The sequence below is a fragment of the Prunus persica genome, chromosome G3 (genome assembly GCF_000346465.2).
Source record: "Prunus persica cultivar Lovell chromosome G3, Prunus_persica_NCBIv2, whole genome shotgun sequence".
Classification (NCBI taxonomy): domain Eukaryota; kingdom Viridiplantae; phylum Streptophyta; class Magnoliopsida; order Rosales; family Rosaceae; genus Prunus; species Prunus persica.
The window spans coordinates 26,413,244-26,427,831 of record NC_034011.1 but is presented as its reverse complement, the minus strand read 5'-3'; the positions used below and the strand labels follow the sequence as shown (position 1 = coordinate 26,427,831).

The 14,588-nt window shown below is 37.7% G+C and overlaps 4 protein-coding genes across 8 annotated transcripts; 1 reads left to right on the top strand and 3 right to left on the bottom strand.

Moving 5' to 3' along the window:
• Nucleotides 477–3,614, bottom strand: LOC18782714 (cystinosin homolog). The gene is made up of 8 exons (XM_007215854.2): nt 3,231–3,614; nt 2,958–3,090; nt 2,303–2,392; nt 2,051–2,175; nt 1,543–1,585; nt 1,167–1,284; nt 1,028–1,077; nt 477–900 (listed from the first exon to the last, which is right to left on the bottom strand). The coding sequence occupies exons 1-8, from the start codon at nt 3,347–3,349 to the stop codon at nt 751–753; spliced, it is 828 nt and encodes a 275-aa protein (XP_007215916.2). The 5' UTR covers nt 3,350–3,614; the 3' UTR covers nt 477–750.
• On the bottom strand, nt 4,059–5,962 carry LOC18784194 (cystinosin homolog). 3 transcript variants are annotated; one of them, XM_020560478.1, is made up of 8 exons: nt 5,672–5,962; nt 5,469–5,586; nt 5,292–5,381; nt 5,040–5,164; nt 4,807–4,849; nt 4,576–4,693; nt 4,437–4,486; nt 4,059–4,332 (listed from the first exon to the last, which is right to left on the bottom strand). In XM_020560478.1, exons 1-8 carry the CDS (start codon nt 5,788–5,790, stop codon nt 4,171–4,173), a joined length of 825 nt encoding a protein of 274 aa, XP_020416067.1. In that variant the 5' UTR covers nt 5,791–5,962; the 3' UTR covers nt 4,059–4,170. The 3 variants fall into 3 exon arrangements, with proteins under 3 accessions (XP_020416067.1, XP_020416068.1, XP_007216067.1); XM_020560479.1 differs by having other exon boundaries at nt 5,469–5,514; nt 5,672–5,961; XM_007216005.2 differs by having other exon boundaries at nt 5,469–5,601; nt 5,672–5,959.
• Nucleotides 6,877–9,181, bottom strand: LOC18783687 (cystinosin homolog). Its single transcript, XM_007217499.2, has 8 exons — nt 8,963–9,181; nt 8,736–8,868; nt 8,553–8,642; nt 8,302–8,426; nt 8,051–8,093; nt 7,821–7,938; nt 7,688–7,737; nt 6,877–7,605 (listed from the first exon to the last, which is right to left on the bottom strand). Exons 1-8 carry the CDS (start codon nt 9,079–9,081, stop codon nt 7,438–7,440), a joined length of 846 nt encoding a protein of 281 aa, XP_007217561.1. The 5' UTR covers nt 9,082–9,181; the 3' UTR covers nt 6,877–7,437.
• Nucleotides 10,274–14,567, top strand: LOC18782330 (beta-galactosidase). 3 transcript variants are annotated; one of them, XM_007216984.2, is made up of 16 exons: nt 10,274–10,441; nt 10,541–10,636; nt 10,750–10,862; nt 10,995–11,061; nt 11,159–11,251; nt 11,394–11,537; nt 11,708–11,796; nt 11,911–12,016; nt 12,138–12,225; nt 12,332–12,450; nt 12,544–12,705; nt 12,821–12,996; nt 13,093–13,312; nt 13,429–13,650; nt 13,760–13,965; nt 14,067–14,567. In XM_007216984.2, the coding sequence occupies exons 1-16, from the start codon at nt 10,274–10,276 to the stop codon at nt 14,503–14,505; spliced, it is 2,508 nt and encodes an 835-aa protein (XP_007217046.1). In that variant the 3' UTR covers nt 14,506–14,567. The 3 variants fall into 3 exon arrangements, with proteins under 3 accessions (XP_007217046.1, XP_020415896.1, XP_020415897.1); XM_020560307.1 differs by having other exon boundaries at nt 10,298–10,441; nt 12,544–12,719; nt 12,835–12,996; XM_020560308.1 differs by lacking the exon at nt 14,067–14,567 and having other exon boundaries at nt 10,298–10,441; nt 12,544–12,719; nt 12,835–12,996; nt 13,760–13,969.

Genomic DNA, 14,588 nt, shown 5'->3' with positions numbered 1-14,588 from the left:
AAGCACGGTCTTTGGTTTGGCAGGTCCTAATTCTTGTGGACCAAGCCAATAAATTATTCAAGATTGACAACTTGTCAAGATAAAGAATCTTTTTCGCATTAAAAATCTCAGTTGATGTTTTTTTCCTGGAACTTGCTCGGCCCCTCCACAGCAGAAAAATATATCTGTAACAGGAATGACGCTATGATACGGAAGATAATTTTTCATGTGTTATTGTGTTATTCAACGGAGATAGAAAAATAATATCATCTTCATTGCATAAAAGTCTTTCTCCCTTCACAGAAGTCTAAAAGTTCAGTTTTTTTTAGTAACCAATAAAAGAAATCCATGCATTCCGCTTGCATGAGGGACGGAGTTTGTGTGCATCTGGCTTTCTCAGAACTTGGCGCCGGCGATCATAATCAAAAGTTGAAAACCAAACTAACTTAAAAGCTTACAACATCTTCCAAAATTGAGTGAGTTTGAGGTTCTGTTTGGAAAATGTAAAAACCTCTCTTTTTATTTCTTACGGATCCTCTAGTAAAAGTGGTATGCAAACATACACTTTAATTGCATAATGTTCTTCATACACTGTTGCCTACTTTTAATGCTCCAAATAAATGTTTTTTCCTTCTTCTTTTTCCTGTACACAACGTGATACAACATGCTTTTAGGTAAAATAACCTGCAGAAACCCAATAAGTTTGCTAATTCTTACACCGACGATGTAAGTTAATAACTATCATACATCTTGAGAGCCAAGCCAAAAGCTTTATACATTTTCCAAAACTGGGTCATCAGATGACTTGACTAGTGGCTCCGAGCTCTCCTTGCTGATGATTTTGGGGGTGATCACTGCTCTCTTGCCACGATACAGCACGTAATGTTGACCCATGAATAGAAGGTCAAAGAATATAGATATCTGAAACAGTAAAACCCATCCATGTATAAGCAACATATAGCTCCATAACCAATTCAATTTGAGACAATCCAGAAAATGTGTCAATTGTTTGATATAATTCAAGACATTGCTATGAATGAATCCATACCAAAGACAGCAGTGTCTTCCCTATATTTCCATAAAAGTTCACCCAAGAACCTGGAAAGGTGCACAAGTTAGAAACACAATTTAGCATGAAGGATGTTATGAAACTGCAAATATCATTGGTTGAGGAAGTGATGATGAACCTTGATCTATAGATTGCACAGCCATTTGTGCATAATTTGCCACCCCTCCGGAAAAATCAAGTAAAATGTTGCCAATACTGAATCCATCTGTGCTCTTTCGCAGGAAGTTCATGACCGCCTATATTTAGAAAGGCTTTGTATCAATACAGGCTTACTGCTTTTTCATGACAAAATATTAAGCAGATAAAAAGGTCCATTCAACAGTAACAGTTCCTTTTCTTTTTCTTCATTTCCTAAGCATCCTATAATAACAGATAACAACTCTTCATTAAATGCATACCCAATGTATAAAGCCTGCGACCATTTTTCATAGCATGGCTTGGGCAATCAATTCAGTATAGGAACACAAAATATTTCAAAGGGGCTAAATACTGACCTGGGGAATATATTTGATGACTGTCATAAAAACTTGAATCGAGCTGCAACAAAATTAAATGAATTGATGTTAGAAAGAGAATTTTACATAAACACAACAATCACTTAATAAAATAATAGCAGTCCAAGACCATAATCACTTAATGAAAGTTCCAACATGTAAGTAGCCGACTTTAAAATGCATCTTAAAGCATTGATGAGAAGTCCGCCTTTCTTAATCAGCATTATAGTAATTTCAATTTTCCTAGTGAAAAGGCATAATTCTGGCCAGGTACTAGAGAGCTCATTGTCAACGCGAACTTATTTAAGTAAAGATATTTCAGAAGAACTTGATGTGGGAAAATTTTAAGAAAACTATATACAAAATACAAAATATTAAGGTAATTGAACATCACTCAGAACCTTAAGGATTTTTAAAGAAAACCTTCGGCAAAAATTAAGTGTTGGTCATAATTGTCATGACAGTACATCAAATTCGATGCACAAAAACAAAAAGGTAAGAATCTTACTTGAAAATAGAAATCAACCAAAGCCAAGAATGACTTGGCAAAGCTAAGAAAACACAAACTGCAGCACCTAACCACACGGCAGCAACAATTCCAATGGAAATCTTGGAGACCTTCTGATTTCCACGCTGCATAAAGCCATCAGCAAAAGGTCAAATATGAAACTTTTCATGACAAAGTGACTAACATCAGGATAGTGAACCTATTAACATGATTTTAAATCATAAACTCGGCAAAGAAGATCGAGACACTTACTTCATAGATTGCAATTTGGTACAGGGTAATTGCTGTCAGTAAAACAGCATGAATAGAGAAAGCAACATCGTTTGCTGCAACAGGTATCATCTGCAATTATAGCACAAAAAAGATGAGTATTTCCAAATATACATATAACAAATCATCAACTCAATCTCTTCCATACATCCTTCCTTTTAAGACGCACACACTATATTAAACAATTAATAAACTATAAGCCCTCTTCAGCGGTTGGAGTTGTCAAAGTATTGAGATTACAATCTACACGTATCATATTTCATGCAAAAATTATGTGCTTAAAAACCTAAATGACAAAACACACTTGAAACACTAGCTTTCTGATATATAAAGTTGTTTACGGCCTTGAAATCCAGTGTACCATATATGTCACAAATCTCCAAGTGCCTAAAATAACAGCTGCTATCGAGTTACAACTAAAACTGCTACATATTACATTCCTTATGTAACTTAATACTTGTATCAATATATAAGCAGAGCTTATTAAAACATTTGCCAATCCACCAAGAAAAAGCATACCCATATGCAATAATTTAAGAAGATCTAAGCTTTGCTATTGGAAACCAAGAACACAGCCACTGGGAATGAAAATGATCATAAAAAGAAGTGGCTAGGCTGGTAGGGAGGGAAAACAAACCTGTCCTAAGCCGTACTTCTCAAAGTACTGCTTTTGAACGGCGGAGCTGAAGTAGAGAGTGGCGTTGTAGATGAGATAGGAGGAGTGCTTTGTTAAATTCAGCACCACGAAATCGAAGTTCAACCCCACAACACTAATTCAAACGCCCACCGGCCACCACCATCCACCAAAAAACAAAACTATTTTAGATAAAGAAAGAATCTTTGAATTGAATTCAGCAGAAAATCGAGGTGTGAAAAACCAAAGTGTTTGTGGGATGACATAAATGAACACCTTTTCCTCCGGAAATTCAAGATGACTTGTGGGTAGAAGCTGATGGACCAACTTATGAACGCCGCCCATCCCAGAACTTCGTATGTGATTTCCAGCGGAATCGAATTCCACGAAGCCATTCCTCCCTTCCAAAATTGCAATTGCGATTTCCCACTTGTCTGATCAACTTTGAAGAGAGGGGAGAAGACAAGAGGGAGAAGAAAGGGGCTTGCTTGCAATGACTTTTAAAACTTCAACTGTATCTGTATGTTTGCAATGTAATTGGCCCGTCCATCCAAAGTGGGCCATGGTGATGACGTGGACCGGCTTAGGGCTGTACACCTTGCTTCTGAATCTAGGACACGATTGGTGCTTTTTCCTCCAAGTTTTGGCAAATTTCGTAACATGGATTGGACTGGAAGAAGAACAGAAGAAGAAAGGGGGTGGGGTTCGAATTAGGACTATTACACGGCCATATTCATTGAGGTCCTGATCCTGATAAAGGTTCAATTTTTAGGTGGGATCCTGTTTTAACGCATAAGGCGCCGAAGCCATCATCCTACCTAAACCCCATCAAATTAAACTCGTTTGTGTCATTTCCCAAGCTAGCTAAAATATTATAACCCAGATTGTTGGATTGGACGACGAGGGAAAGTAAAGGAAAAAGAAATTTCTTTGACCATCGTATCATTATTTATTCATGAACAAATTATGATTAACTTTCTATTGGTTTGATTTATTGGGATTTAATTATCCTTCGTGTTTTAATACAAAAAATAAAATATAAAATTTACCTTTTGTGTAATTTGTTAAAGTTGACTGTATCTGTATGTATGCATGCCAAAATCAAAGGATGGAATTTGTTTTTTTATATTTATTAAAGTTTTCGCCTCCAAACATATAATCCTTGTTTCCATCTACATGTTTTGGGCAGGAGAGAGAAGCTGTCGTTTATACATTTTCAGACAGTGTGAGTGGGTGATGCTGATGAAGAAGACTGGAGAAGTGGCTCCAAGCTCCCCTTGCTGGTGATTTGAGGAGGAGGAGGAGGGATGGGTGCTTTCTTGGCAGGATACAGCAGGAAGCGTTGACACATGAAGAGAATGTCAAAGGATACAGATATCTGAAATAGTAGTAATAACCCATCAAATACCATAATGAATATATATATAACGGATCATAAAATAATTCAATCAAACAGTCGATATCAGATCATTCGTTTCGTACCAAAGAGAGCAGTACTTTCCCCATATTTCCAAAAAAGTTCACCCAAGAATCTGGAAAGCATGACATGAAGGATATTTGTTATCAAACTGTGACAATCATTTTGTTTGGTTGAGGTTGGGGAAGAGAAGAGAGGATGAACCTTGATCTATAGAAAGCACAGCCATTTGTGCATAATTTGTGACCCCTCCAGAAAAATCAAGCAAGTAAAAGCCAATGCTGAATCCATCTGTGCTCTTCCGCATGAAGTTCATGAATGCCTATTTAATGAACGGCATGCATGCTGTGTTTCAGTTCATGACTTTTAAAAGAACAGAAAAAAATATATATAAACATGATGAACAATTTAAGGTGAATTCAAGTCAATGCAAACCTGGGGAGTATATTTGACGACTGTCATGAAAACTTGAATTGAGCTGCAAATGGGAATTTTACACAGATCCAGCTATCACAGAATAATAATTATCGACAAGGAGCCGCCTTGATAATGCATCTTAAATTAAAGCATTGTCAATGTCTGGCTTAATCAACCCTCGACTAAATCTTAATAGAACAGACAGTTGAAAAAGATGAAGGAGAATTAAATGGTGGCAATTAGGATCTTACTTGAATATATTGATCAGCCAAAGCCAAGAATGGGTTGGCAAAGCTACGAAAAAACAAACTGCAGCGCCTAACCACACGGCAACGACAATTCCGATGGCAATCTTGGACACCTTCTGAGTTCCTCGCTGCGTAAAGCCACCATCAATTGACCAAAATGTCAGATGCCAACATATAAAACGCAACCAAAATCATAAACAGCTTGGAAAAACAGAGGGAAAAACAGAGGTATGAATGAGATGAGGAGACACTAACGTCGTAAATTGCAATTTGGAACAGAATAATTGCTGTAATTAAAACAGCGTGAGCTGAGAAAGCAACATCATTTACTGCTACAGGGATCATCTGCAATCACATCCACATCAAAACAATCAACTTTTTTTTGGGGTTTTGGTGAATGAGTAGGGAGGGAAAACTGAGAACAGAAGAAACCTGTCCGGAGCCGTATTTCTCCCAGTACTGCTTTTGAACTGCGGAGCTGAAGTAGAGGGTGGCGTTGTAAATGAGATAGGAAGAATGCTTTGTCAAATTCAGCACCACGAAATCGAAGCTCAAACCCACAACGCTGTAAATCAATTAAAAGTCTTGGAGTTGAATTGAGTTCAGGAAAATTCGGTGAGGAAATAAATGAGTACCTTTTCCGGCGGAAATTCAATATTACTTGTGGGTAGAAGCCGACGGACCAACATGTGAAAGCCATCCATCCCATGACTCTGTATGTGATTTCCAGCTGAAGTGAATTCCACGACGCCATTATTTTCTCTCTTCTTCTTCTGCTCTTCTAAACAACCCTAACGGCCAACCGGTGACAGACAAATAGAAACAGAGAGACAGAGAGGGTGGTCTGTTTGCTTTCCTCTTCAGTTAACTGTAACTCGGACGTCCGTCCGTATCAGGTGGGCAATGTGGGCCCATGTGATGACGTGGACTATAATGATTTTTCTTTGTTCTGTATTTGGCCTGAAATTTGCTTATGATTAATTGGCATGTTTTGTAACTGTTTGGTAAGTTGGTCAGAATAGTGTGTGAGCCTGTCCCAGATAGAGATTTGGATCATTTGTTATGATTTTATGTGTCATAATCGGTTTGATTTTCGTTCTTCATATACCATTTCATTAAAATTTAATTCAAGATATTTAAATTGGACACATCGTCTTTAAAATAAAAACTCAATTTATCCCTAATTAAAAATAAGAAGAAAAATCCCTAACTTGACCCAACTTAATGTTTGTAATAGTTTTTTTTTTTTTTCCTTCTTCTTCCTCTCTCTTTTTCTCCCAAACCTTTGTAAATACCATATCTTCAAACCTCACAATCCCTTCTATTACCCCTGTCAACACCAACAACCAAAAATATATATTCACTTCCCATATGTCCTAGCTCAATTTACTGGCTGCTTCTGTTGGAAATATTCTATAATTATACTTATAATATTCATATAGAATCAATTAAATAAATTAAAACTCAACAACACATCAGTCATACAATTTTTTTTTTGGTCGCAACACAATAATTACTACAATAAACACATAGGAAAAGGGTTAGGAAAATCTAGCATGTGATGTAAAGAGAGGCACGTAATCGCTGTCCTAAAGTTGTAGATGCCTCCTTACGTGTATGTTATAACAGTCGTCTACAACTTTAAGATACACCTCCTTACGTGCAGGTTATAACGGTCGTCTACAATTTCAAAATACAACCCTTGAAACTCACAGGATGTCTGATCCAATAAGCACGATCACGACAAACGAAGTAGTGTTTATCGGATTGCCCATTAGGTTGATGAGAGAAAGAAAGGACAATAGGGAAACATAGTACTAGAAGACATGAGGAGGGACAATAGAACGTACACTGGTTTGTCAAGAGTTTCTATTTTATAGAACCCTATATACCTCTTATGTAAGAGATATGACTTTTAATTTAACCCTTTATTAAAAGTTATGACAATAAATTTAAGGAAAATACTTCTCTCCTTACTCATAAGGCAAAATTCCTCTTTACTTTCTATTGTGGCTCAACCATAAAGTGACATTTTTTTTTTAATAGCAACCATAAAGTGACATGTGTCCTCTATTTCAAAACCGAAAAAAAAAAAAGAAAAAAAAAGGAGTAAAAGTTTTTGCTCTAACGATTGTTGCCTTTCTACTAAGAGCAATTTTTGCTCTACGTAACCATCCAACAAGACTTGGACCAAAACTGCACCTCCTAAATTTGTCTTGTCCAAGCTGCTTGGTATGGTAACCAAGTTCGCAAGGAGCATCAGCCATGAAATCCACATGGATGGCAAAGGAATCAAAATTTATTTAAGTTTTCAGCTCCAAACATATAATCCTTGTTTACATCTACATGGTTAATGTCGCACATGTTTGGGCAAGAGCAGCTCTGTCTTGTGTATACATTTTCAGACAGTGTGTTTGAGTGGGTGATCTGATGAAGACTGGAGAAGTGGCTCCAAGCTCTCCTTGTCCTTGCTGATGATTTGAGGAGGAGGAGGAGAGATGGGTGCTTTCTTTGAAGGATACAGCAGGAAGCGTTGACACATGAAGACAAGGTCAAAGAATATAGATATCTGAAATTGCAATAAACCATCAAATAATGAATATAACGGATAAAATAAATTCACATCGTTGATATCATCAGATCATTCATACCAAAGATAGCAGTACTTTCCCCATGTTTCCATAAAAGTTCACCCAAGAATCTGGAAAGCAAGACATGAAGGATATTTGTTATCAAACTGTGACAATCATTTTGTTCGGTTGAGGTTGAGGAGGGAGGATGAACCTTGATCTATAGCAAGCACAGTCATTTGTGCATAATTTGTGACCCCTCCAGAAAAATCAAGCAAGTAAGAGCCAAGGCTATATCCATCTGTGCTCTTCCGCACGAAGTTCAGGAATGCCTATATATATAATAATACAGGCAATGAATGCATGCTGTGTTTCATTTCATGACTTAAAAAAAAAAATCAAAACAAGATGAACAGTTTAGGGTGAATTTAAGTCAATGCAAACCTGGGGAGTATATTTGACGACTGTCATGCAAACTTGAATTGAGCTGCAAAAGGGAATATATAAACATGGAGGAAATAAAGGAGCGGTAGTAGAAAATACATGTCGTTGTTGTAAGAAATAAACTAACTTATACGAAAGGGAGCCGTTTTGAAAATGCATCTTAAAGCATTGCCTTGCTTAATCAACCCTCGACTTAAGGAACAGACAGTTGAAAAAGATGAAGAATTAAATGGTGGTAATTAGGATCTTACTTGAAAATATTAATCAGCCAAAGCCAAGAATGGGTTGGCAAAGCTACGAAAACACAAACTGCAGCGCCTGACCACACTGCAACGACAATTCCGATGGCAATCTTGGACACCTTCTGAGTTCCTCGCTGCATAAAGCCATGCCATCAATGAACAAAAATGTCAGATGCCAACATATAAAACACAATCAAAATCATAATAATAAGCTTGGAAAAACAGAGAAAAACAGAGGTATGAGATGAGGAGACACTAACTTCATAGATTGCAATTTGTAACAAAACAAATGCTGTCAATAAAACAGCGTGAGCTGAGAAAGCAACATCATTTACTGCTACAGGGATCATCTGCAATCACATCCACATCAAAACAATCAACTTTTTCTTTTGGGTTTTGGTGAATAAGTAGGGAAGGGAGGGAAAACTGAGAACAGAAGAAACCTGTCCATAGCCGTATTTCTCCCAGTACTGCTTTTGAACGGCGGAGCTGAAGTAGAGAGAGGCGTTGTATATGAGATAGGAAGACTGCTTTGTCAAACTCAGCAACACGAAATCGAAGCTCAATCCCACAACGCTACAATAAAAAATATTCCACTCCCACCAAATAAATTAAGAGTCTCGGAATTGAATTGAATTCAGGAAAATTCGATGAGGAAATAAATGAGTACCTTTTCCTGCGGAAATTCAATATGACTTGTGGGTAGCCACCGACGGACCAACATGCAAAACCCATCCATCCCAAAACTCTGTATGTGATTTCCAGCTGAATCGAATTCCACGACGCCATTATTTTCTCTCTTCTTCTTCTTCTTCTTATAAGCAAAAGAGAGACAGAGAGGGTTCTCTGTTTGCATGACTTTTCTTTTCGTGTTGTTGAGTGGCGCTAGTTCCCCCTTCAAATTAACTGTAACTCGGCTATTTTTTCTTTTATTAGGTGGGCAATTTGGGCGCACGTGATGACGTTGTCTACCATTATTTTTCTTTGTTCTGTTTCTGTATTTGGCCTTAAATCAGCTTATGATTAATTGGCATGTCTTGTAAATTGTAATTGTATGACCTGAAATCAGCTTATGACTAATTGGCATGTCTTGTATAACGTACATGGCATAGTCAACAATAGCATATTGTAGTGGAAGGCAACCTTTGGTGAATTGGTCACGTCAATAAGCCCGCCTCAAACATCCTCTTAAGAGTACTTCCACCCATTATGTCATGGCAAAAGGTAAGGGCAAATGAGGGCAGACACTATTCATGTGAATAGTTTTTGATGCATTCCCACCCATTGTCATGGCAACCCAAAGGCAACCACTATTCACATGAGATATGAGGAGAGGAATTTATACGAATTTTGATATATGAAATGAAGAACATGGCTAGGTATTTATAGAAAAAAAAATTCTAAATTTTTTGTTTTCTTTTCCCCCTTTTTTCAATAGTTTTGGTATTTAAATTGGTCGTTGACATTATCATGACGTTACTTTGCCCAAGCAGCAGCCAGGCAAGTCTTGCATTTGGACTTGCCCGGTTTCATGGGCCCACTTTTTGCCATGACAAAAGGTGATGGGTGGAAGTTGTTTTTGGAGCCTAAGCCTCCTTTTGCCATGACAAAAGGTGATGGGTGGAAGTGCTCTAAGTTGGTTGAATTTAATTTTGGGAAAGTTTCCGCCCCCAAAACAACACTGCATTTAAATTTATTTGGAAAGTTTCCAGATTTTGTGCAATTTGCTTTTCCTTTTCTGAATAGGGATTAAATATTTGATTTCTTTTGGTAATTTAGGAGTTGTGGTTTTCTTTCCTAGCCGAATTAGGATGTGCAGCTATATAAAGCCTAGCTTAGAATTGTAACTATACTACTATATTATCACTCCAAGTTTTAAACTCTCGTCTAAGGAGCTACCAGATACTAAATAAAAGAAGAAAACAAACATAAGTACATTGCTTTGCACGTTTGAGAACACAGAGATCTTGAAACTCAAACAATGTGGAGCATGTTGAGAGCCAACATGCTGCTGCTGTTGTTCTCGTTTTCATGGCTGGCTTCTGCATGCACAGCCTCTGTGAGCTATGACCACAGATCCATAATAATTAACGGCCGAAAAAGGATTCTTATTTCGGGTTCCATTCACTATCCCAGAAGCACGCCTGAGGTACTTACTCATAATGCCAATGTGGTTCATAGCTTTCCTTTTGTTTTCTAACGGCTTTTTTTTTTAAACGCAAAATTTTTATATTGTGTGTGGTTACAGATGTGGCCAGATTTAATACAGAAGGCCAAAGAAGGAGGCGTGGATGTTATACAGACCTATGTGTTTTGGAACGGGCATGAGCCGTCTCCAGGAAAAGTAATGCAAATAAAATTCAATTTTCCTTGTTGGTTTTTTCTCATGCAAATATAATTATGCTCTGGTTCAAAAATATACTCATTGACAGTTTAATTTGTCTTTGAAATTTTCAGTATTACTTTGAGGACAGATATGATTTGGTTAAGTTCATCAAGCTGGTACACCAAGCAGGCCTATATGTTAACCTCCGGATTGGCCCTTATGTCTGTGCTGAATGGAACTTCGGGTAATAATATTTGAAAACAAATGTTGCATAGGTTTTGCAAAGACTGAATTAAAGAAAACTTTCGTTTTGTTTTTGTTCTTATGTAAATATGGCCTTACCCATTACTCTGTTTTTGCTCTGTTTCTGATACAGGGGATTCCCTGTTTGGCTGAAGTATGTTCCCGGAATTGCTTTTAGAACAGACAATGAGCCTTTCAAGGTTGGTCACTAAGACTCTTCTGTTACCTATAACACCCCAATTTTAAATTATTTAGTTTTCTAATTCATCACTTTCATTGTAATTGATTTTTATGAAGGCGGCAATGCAAACATTCATGGAGAAGATTGTTGGTATGATGAAGGCAGAAAGCCTGTTTCAATCTCAGGGAGGTCCCATAATTCTGTCCCAGGTGTGACAATTAGTTCAAGTCTTAATTCTCTCAAAAAATTTGGGCGGTGCTTTTTTATTTTTCTTCCTTCTGTTTGTTTTGCAGAGTAAACATTGGTCAGTCAATGCTAATCTTACTTTTTCTTTAATTTAAAATTTGACAGATAGAAAACGAATATGGACCGGTAGAGTGGGAAATTGGTGCTCCTGGGAAAGCTTATACCAATTGGGCTGCTCAGATGGCTGTGAATCTTAATATTGGAGTTCCATGGATTATGTGCAAGCAAGAGGATGCCCCTGATCCAATAGTGAGCTACTCTCCCTTTTATCTTTCTATCTTTTCTTCTTTTTCTACTGCATGTTTTCCTTAAACATGATGTGCATGTCTTCTTCTTGTTTGATAATAATTGTGACAAAAAGAAAGCTTCAATACATTTCAATCTTTATTTCTGAGACCTTATGATTTATTATGTGACAGATTGATACCTGCAACGGTTTCTACTGCCAAAATTTCACTCCAACCAAGAAATATAAACCCAAAATGTGGACAGAAGTCTGGACTGGCTGGTAATTCACACTGTTGTTGCCTTTACAAGCCAAAAGTGTATTGTATAGTTACTTTCTTGTATTGTCTTTCAAATCCTTTGCTAAGGCTGTTGCCTCGTCGCTTATAATTTACAGGTATACAGAATTTGGTGGGGCAGTTCCTACTAGACCTGCAGAAGACTTGGCATTTTCCGTTGCAAGGTTCATACAAAATGGCGGTTCTTTTGTGAACTATTATATGGTTAGTTCTTCTTCTTTTTCTTCTTGAATATCAAAGTTGATTGTATCTGACTGATGTTTTAATCAGCTAGAGCATATTTTCTAATTTATGTTGTCTCTTCTTCTCCTATTTTGTGTTTCAGTACCACGGAGGAACGAATTTTGGCCGAACAGCTGGAGGTCCCTTCATTGCCACCAGCTATGACTATGACTCCCCCTTGGATGAATTTGGTATGCAAATAGGATTAGCTAACACTAGGTTTTTATAAAGTTTTCCTCATAATCCTTACTTTACACATTTGAACACATCTAATGGGTTTTGCCTTTGCTATGCCAGGCCTACCTAGAGAACCAAAGTGGGGACATTTGAGAGATCTGCATAGAGCCATCAAGTTATCTGAGTCGGCTTTAGTTTCTGCTGATCCTTCAGTCATATCACTTGGAAGACACCAAGAGGTAAGCTAGAACTTCATAACTAAATCATAAACCTAATTTATTATTCTTTGGATTTTTATAATGATTGTCACTGTTATGATTTAATCCTTGTAGGCTCATGTATTCAAATCAAGTTATCAGTGTGCTGCATTCCTTGCAAATTATGACACAAATTACTCTGTGGAAGTGAGGTTTGGAGATGGGCAATATGACCTGCCACCTTGGTCCATCAGCATTCTCCCTGACTGCAAAACTGCAGTTTACAACACTGCGAGGGTGAGGAGAAGACTGTTGCCTATGCTGGATATTTTTCATTTAATTTATTCCTTGTATTTTTCTCCATCAAACATTTCTACTTGGATATTCACTTAGGATTGTGCTCTATTTACAGCTTGGTGCCCAAAGCTCCCAAATGAAGATGACACCAGTAAATAATGCACTTTCTTGGCAATCGTTCGCCGAAGAAACCGCCTCTTCTGACGATCCTGATACATTTACATTGGACGGATTGAGGGACCAAATAAATATGACTTGGGATTCTACAGACTACTTGTGGTACATGACAGAGTAAGTATATATTAAACCAATCATTTTTTGTATATATACTTTCTGTATTGTTTTTTCTTTTCTTTCTAACTTAGTTACTTAAATTTCTGTTACCAGTATCACAATAAGCCCTGATGAAGGATTTCTAGAGAGTGGACAGTCACCTCTTCTCACCATCGGTTCAGCAGGTCATGCCCTGCATGTTTTCATCAACGGTAAGCTATCAGGAACAGCTTATGGGAGTTTGGAGAAGCGTAGACTAAGATTTAGTGACAACGTGAAGCTGAGATCTGGCATCAACAAGCTTGCTTTGCTAAGCGTTTCGTTGGGTCTGCCGGTAAGTTCCCTCATCCTTTAATGGTAACATGATCCTTTTTTCTTTTTTTTTGAAAGCTTTGGAGACGGAAATTGACAAGTTTACTTCTTTTTTTCTTGTGGTTTGACAAAAATCAGAATATTGGTCTTCATTTTGAGACATGGAATGTTGGAGTTCTAGGCTCGGTCACATTGAAAGGTCTGAATTCGGGGACATGGGACTTGTCACAACGGAAATGGACCTACAAGGTTGGTCTGAAAGGTGAAGCATTAAGCCTCCATACTGTCAATGGGAGTTCTTCTGTGGAATGGGTACAGAAACCATATCTGGCTAAAAAACCACCCCTTACATGGTACAAGGTTAGTATACTTTCACTAGCTACCATTTATAATCTTATTGCTGTATGTATGTCCATCGTTCTTCTTTCATCCAAGACAAAGATGTTCATTTATGTTGTGATATTTTCAGGCTACTTTCGATGCGCCATCAGGTAATGATCCATTAGCTTTAGATATGGTAAGCATGGGAAAAGGTCAAATATGGATAAATGGAAGGAGCATTGGACGCCATTGGCCTGCATATACAGCACATGGTGCTTGTCGCGATTGTTATTATGCCGGAACTTACAATGAAAACAAATGCCGAACCAAATGCGGAGAGCCCTCTCAGAGATGGTGAGCAAAAGTTCATCTTCATCGTCTTCATTTTTATACTTCTATACTTTGTCAAACACAAAAATCATTGCAGAGCTAATGAGCTTATGTATTATTCTCAGGTACCATGTTCCAAGGGGATGGTTGAATCCGAGTGGGAATCTGTTGGTTGTCTTTGAAGAATGGGGTGGTGAGCCAACAAAGATTGCTTTGGCGCAAAGAGCAACATCAAGTGTTTGTGCTGATATATTTGAAGGGCAGCCAACATTGCAAAGCTCTCAAAAGCTAGCTTCTGCCAAACTCATCAAAGCAAAAGCCCACTTAAGGTGTCAACCTGGGCAGATCATCTCTGATATTAAATTTGCTAGCTATGGGTGGCCGCAAGGGACATGTGGAAGCTTCAAGGAAGGGAGTTGCCATGCCCACAAATCGTATGATTTTCCTAGAAGGGTATGCATTGGAAAACAATTTTGCACAATACCTGTTGCTCCAGCATATTTTGGAGGAGATCCTTGTCCCGGAAGTGCAAAGAAGTTCTCGGTTGAGGCTGTGTGCAGCTAAGATTCACCACGTGTATATTATTACTAAATATATGTCAAGTTCAATTTTTTTTTTATTTTTTCTCCTTGCTTTGAGTTATAACC